At 38.3% G+C, this 6,284-nt stretch overlaps 1 protein-coding gene across 4 annotated transcripts in view; it reads right to left on the reverse strand.

Moving 5' to 3' along the window:
• Positions 1–225: 225 nt before the first annotated feature.
• tbc1d8b (TBC1 domain family member 8B) overlaps positions 226–6,284 on the reverse strand; it is a 19,710-nt gene continuing 13,651 nt past the window's right edge. Inside the window, exons 18-22 of one of the 4 annotated variants that reach the window (XR_001634151.1) lie at positions 5,110–5,190; positions 4,666–4,707; positions 4,258–4,355; positions 2,054–3,360; positions 226–1,021 (exon numbers count right to left, since the gene is read on the reverse strand). Coding sequence is in view for 3 of the 4 variants with exons in the window: in XM_016485071.1 (XP_016340557.1) it covers positions 2,800–3,360; positions 4,258–4,355; positions 4,666–4,707; positions 5,110–5,190 (782 nt within the window). In the remaining variant the exon portion in view is untranslated. Of the gene's footprint in view, positions 1,022–1,062; positions 3,361–4,257; positions 4,356–4,665; positions 4,708–5,109; positions 5,191–6,284 lie in introns of those variants that run through there. The other 3 variants (XM_016485072.1, XM_016485071.1, XM_016485073.1) reach the window with 3 other exon arrangements.

Here is a 6,284-nt window from a genome sequence, read left to right on the forward strand (position 1 = left end):
CCACGGCCACTCTTACGGCAAAAAAAAAGGTGGTATCCAAAGTTTTGAAACAGTATCTTTTACATTTTGAAATGCTGCATGACCAGAGACCTTCTAGACTACAACCTCTGCTTAAAGCTGACATGAAATGAAAATGCACCCCATGTTCTAAATGTGTTTTGTGTGTGAACAATTCATCCATACATGTTTTATAATAATAATAATTATTATTATTTACCTCATAATTCTTAATTAAAATATCATAACTGATCTGCCGACTTCTCTCTGGTGTTGTATGCTGGACTTAATAATTAAATCTGCTTAAACCTATCCCTCCCCAATTCAGACATCTTAAATTCCAACCAACAACCATCGAAAAGAACAGGTTTTTTTTTCTTTTTCGATATTCTGTCACAACAAGAAAATATCTGCCAATACTTCCATTTCATTGCAACTAGATGCGTCCCAATTTAGAGGATCAAAAGCTGTTCTATCTGAATGGAAGTCAATGGAAAAGAGTTATACAAATGATTGTGCTATAAATTAATTTCTTTTGTGTGGAATCCATGTGTTGCATAATAAATCTACAGCTTTGTAGCTCATCTTCAATGTTTGCCATTACATTTTCATTTTGAAGCGATCTAGAACATGCTTACAACAAAATCAAAGCCAAAAGTGGGATTCATGATCAGCACTTTCGATGGTCTTGATAAGGATTATGTATGGTCAAAGTCAAGACCCAGGTTACAATCTCCCCCTTTTAAGAAAATTGTGCATGTCTCACAACAGATGCTGCCATAGTGGCAAGAGTCAGAGGACACAATGTCAAACTGTGCCAACATGACCGCCATAAAATATGTAACCTTCCTCAGGTGGCTTATCAAAGGCAGCTGAAGCAGATCACAGCAGGAACCTGTCTGCATGCCTGCAGTTGGGATCGATCACACTATTGACAGCACTGTGGAAATCCTGCTTATATTGTTCTCAGAGTAGCAGAAGGCTGTGATATTCCCATGTTCCTGGATCAACATCAATGTTGCTCCTAGAACAACATAAGAGATAGATAGATAAAGAGAGGGAAGATCCTTTCTTCATACATTTTATTTTATCATTACATTTTCATAATGTGACAGTTTATGAGGCACAAACAGATTGTAACAAAGTTATATATTTAAGACAAAAAAATAAACATAAAAAAAAACTAAAAATCAAACCGACCACACTATTACCCTGAAGTACATGAAGCGAACATCAAATGTTCAGCAAGAACAGTACGAGAGCGACTCTGAGATGTAATACTAATAATTTATCTTTCAATGCAACTCCTTCTGCAAGTATTTCTATGGACTTTGTGGTTAGTGTGCAAGAATACAAAACCAAAACAACATCTTCCTTAGATGACCAACCAATCGAATGGAAAATACGCACTACGGCTTCCTACTCTGAGGTGCCTTTAGCTTCAGAAGAACATAATTACTTTATTACACACAGAATGAAAAACGTTGTTTAGCTGGTGTAGACCTGACACAACTTCAAACGGAATAACCACAAAACACCAATTTTCTTGCACTCATCACCACAAGCTCTCAACATTTACACAAAATTCAAAATTAAGAATGATTCTGCATATCCATTTGTCCATTTTAAGCATCATACAACTCTTATGATAGGTGAAGTGATTTATCACTTAATGTTTTACAGCTTCGACTACATGAACTGACAGAAAAATTACTTATACACTTTTTGCATATCATTTACAGCGCAACTAAATATTTTTCTTGCTAAAGCATTTCAGTATGTTCTCTATGATATTTTTTTTTAATCTGTAAAATAATGACAGAAAATATACTTCTTGTTTTATGACAAAATTCAAATATATTTTGATACTAATCTCCAAAACGATTGCGAAACATGTTTAAAGATGAAATAGGTTTTAATTAAATGGAAGCACTTGTGATCGTACTGAAGTCCTGAATCAAAAACCAATAAGGCATAAACCACAGATTTCGGTTTGTAGACACAAACACATTCAGTGAATCAGAATTACATGACTATAATCTGGAATAATACAGACCTTCAGTGCAGTGGAATGTGATATGATGTGGACTAAACTCCGCCTCCTCATTAGCATAACCATTCTGGGCATTCCTAATCAAGCCTCTACAGAAAGAACGAAAGAATTTCATAGCTCATTCGAGCAAGGTACGTAATGTAAGGAGACATACGTGTTATGGAACAAGATATTTTGAATGAATTCTCAAACAATAGAATTTTTTCAGCCATTAGCAGTTGATTTCCCTTACAATCATCCTTCCTTTTGTGGTTCTACATGTCAGGCTGGGAATGAGAGACGTAGTGCATGTGAGCTGTTTCGAGGTTACTTAATGGATAAAGCAGGCAAAGCCTTTTCATGCCGTCATCCCAAATCACACGTGCCATTTATACTATTATTTATAATATAATACCTCATCTATATTACATCGTAATACCTTCATCTACATTATATCACAATATCTCACACCAATCATTTATATTACACAAATAACATCGAACACTAATCTTTTATATTACATCAAAATACCTGTTTTTCTTCATACTGTGCAATCTGAATCATTTTATACTTCAATAATTTTTTTTGGGGGTCCCTTTGATTTGTACTTGTGCGTCTGTATATAAATAAAACTATTTCCTCATCTGTAACGGACATAAGGGTTTCACAAACACTGACCTGTACAAGTCGCACAGCAAAGAGAAAGAGGAAGGGAGAGGGTTTATGGCTTTTAGGGCAGTGTTTTGCTGTGATTGCTCTGATATAGTGTGTTAGTGTGCATCTTTAAGCTGGTTTTTGCGTGCGTGTGCGATCAGAGAATCTGTGTCAATGGCCCGTTCGAAGAAGCGAACGACAGATGGTTCATTCAGGAGAGATGCAAGAATCTGCTCGAAGGAGAAACTCCAGTCCCCGTCTCTGACTGCAGAGGGCGAGCTGGGCGTGTCTGCTGGCGTGTCAAACACGGGGCTGCTGGTTCCGGTGGGACTGCTGGTGGGCGTGGAAGGACGCGAGGTTGAGGTCGGGGTAATGTCAGAGTGGGATGGGGCAGTTTCTTGTTGATTGGCCGGAGACTCGGGTTGGTCGCCTTCACCCTCGGCGAGGGTTTCGGTCTCAGGGCTGGTGGGTAATGTTGGGGAGGTCTCTGGCTGAGCCGTGCTGGTGGGTGTACTTTGGGGCATTTTCTGCGGGCTGCTCTCCTGTAGCTTCCGCCCTACCTCCTCCATGCGCAGCAGAAGACTGGTCACTCGCGCCACAGCACGGTACAGACTCTCCTCCTCCTCGTTGCCATGGAACACACCGTACAGAGTCTTCGTCAAACCAATAAACTGCACCTGGAACACAGTCGATACAGTCTCTTTAATTAAACTGAACTGTGTTTATATGGCTTAAATGTGGTCAGAAATGACAACAAATCACTATAGAGGTTACCACGGACAACATCCCTATTACACTTCAATAAGACAAGTCTCCACTTGAGTTTGTATGTGTTCAGGACAGTGAGAGCAGACAGACTATGGCAGAGAACAGGAATAGAACTGCTCTGAACAAGGTCAGTGAGCAGAGAATGAACGCTGATGACACTGTTGTCAAATACTTGTGGAATCATCACTGATCAGGACAAAGCCAACCAGGTGCTGTACTTAAATAAGAATGAGCAACATTCATACATTGTTTACATTCAGATCAAAGCGTAAACAACGTATCCGCGTACATATGTTGTTTACGTATGTGATACGCGTCATATGTATGTGACACGGAGGAGACGAATTGTTGAATAAAGTCATTATTTTTGTTTTCTTTGCACATAAAAAGTATTCTTGTAGCTTCAAAAAATTACGGTTGAATCACTGATGTCACATGGATTAGTTTAACGATCTCCTTGTTACGTTTCTGAGCCTTGATCGTGTAAGGATCCTTGCTGTCTATGGGAGGGTCAGAGAGTTCTCGGAATTCATCAAAAATATTTTAATTTGTGTTCCGAAGATGAACGAAGGTCTTGCGGGTTTGGAACGACATGAGGGTGAGTAGTTAATGACAGAAATTTTATTTTTGGGTCAACTATCCCTTTAATGTACACAGATCAGCTATACATGAACTGGAAAAATCTCAGCCATAAAGACGTGAAAAGCCATCGTTCAGTCATCATTAAATGGCTCGCTGAACAAAGCCATTTAACAAAGGAAACAAAGACATTTCAGATTCTGACCACATCTTCGGTGTGTGTTTACCTGATTAATTCTGGGCAGATCTTTAATATTCTCCTCTCTCCGCTGCAAGTCTTCCTGCCACTGTTTCAGATATTCCTGCAGATCTACTTTAGCACGACCTGAGGGGCAAAACACAACAGATTTTTTAACAGCTCCTTTATTCTGATTCTTCAATGACAGCATTCTGTGGTCAATTATTATTGTATAATAATAACCCATAATAAACTCTATATTTGACTTAAGTGCCTGGCAATCAATCTCTTTTTAACTCAAATATTTTATGTCCATTTATTCATCAAGTAGCCAAGCAAAAATGCACAGTCATTTGGTCATTGCACAGTGACCCTGACAACCCTGCTATGGTTTATTTGTGATATAGTCTGATATGATAAAGAGAACATGATTAGAGGACAGGGATGAATACTTCACCTCTCTCTGGACATTTTCTGATCACTCCATCCTCTACAGAGTCTACATGGAAGAGAGGGAAAAATGTACAGCCACGAAACACAGAGACACTCACATGCATGAACAGATATACATGCATACACATAGTCTATATGGTTTTCAGGGTGGGCAGGGTTTTGAGCTTCTGCTTCTTGTAAAACACCAAAATGAGGTGTGTTTCTAGAAATCAAAGCTGTTTGGCAGTTAGGTGAGACAAGTCCCTCTTAAACACAAATACAAATGCTACACACAACACACAACCATTTAAAAATACACATAGGAACATAAAATAAATCAGTGACATTATAACACACCCAGACGAAAGAAGAAAGAGTGAAAAGTGAATAAATGTATAACGAAAGAAATGAATGAATGAAATGAAAAGAAAGGAGGCATAAGGAGCCACAGAAAGCAGTGGAAGCTGACCAGAAAGACGAGTAGAGAAAGAGTGATCTTCAGCCGGAGGAAAAAATCTAGACGACGGTAAAATCTTACACTCCTGGGTCCCTGAAGAAACACACAAAATATGCATATATGCACACATTCTACTTTTATTCGAATCGGTAAAAAAGTGTCAGTCATGATCTGTCATAAGTTATGGATAAATCTGCACTTGTCAAAATTGCCTATTGTTTTAAAAAGGCACAGTCACACAAACATGCTACATGAACTTATCACCATCAAGAGTGATGGATTATTTAGATAAAGTGCTGGTATCTTAGCAGTTACAGATCCAGACTCATACTACATTGGCCCTATATTGCTATTATGCCCTTCAGCCAAGCATAAGCATCACAAAGTACTAAATGTACTTTAAGATCCTTTGGATCAAAACAAAAGTGTCAAATAACTAACTAACTAACTAACAAAATGTAAAATTTACAAATACAGCAAATAATGAGGAGATGTAGAGGTTAGACATAGATAACACAGGTTCACAGAGGGGGCAGATATATAGATTAAATAGGGTTATAGAGGTGTATAGATTACATATTTGACCCATCTATTACCATGTATATCACTGACGGGTTAGATTGAAATATTATATAGAGTTACAGATAGGTTAGACATATAGATTATGCAGAGTTATACATGGGTCAGATATATAGATTAAAGGGGTCATATGACGTTGCTAAAAAGAACATTATTTTGTGTATTTGTAGTAATAAAATGTGTTTATGCGGTTTAAGGTTAAAAAAACACATTCGGAAATGTTACGTCCCTTACCATACTGTGATGCTGTGTCCCGGTGCGATGAGACAACAACACCAATAAAACCCATTATAAACGAGGCATTTGTTGCATCCAGTGGGGACATAATTACTGATTATAATGACTTATACTGTCTTTTTACGCGTTGCGTATCGCGCCGCGTAAACATAAAACCATGTCTGCATTTGTGATCGGAGAAACGACAAACAACAAGCGCTACTCTACACTGCCCAAAACTTGCGTTTGAATCGTCAGTGGCAAATTCTTTAAATATGAAAACATACTTACAGGCTACGAGTCAGAATCTAGGCTGTCCATGCAAAGTTGGAATTGCCCCACTTTATAGAAACAGACACCGGCATTGTAGGCTACTCTCCCAGGAAACAGTC

Source organism: Sinocyclocheilus anshuiensis, unplaced genomic scaffold, assembly GCF_001515605.1.
Source record: "Sinocyclocheilus anshuiensis isolate Anshui unplaced genomic scaffold, SAMN03320099.WGS_v1.1 scaffold281, whole genome shotgun sequence".
Classification (NCBI taxonomy): Eukaryota; Metazoa; Chordata; class Actinopteri; order Cypriniformes; family Cyprinidae; genus Sinocyclocheilus; species Sinocyclocheilus anshuiensis.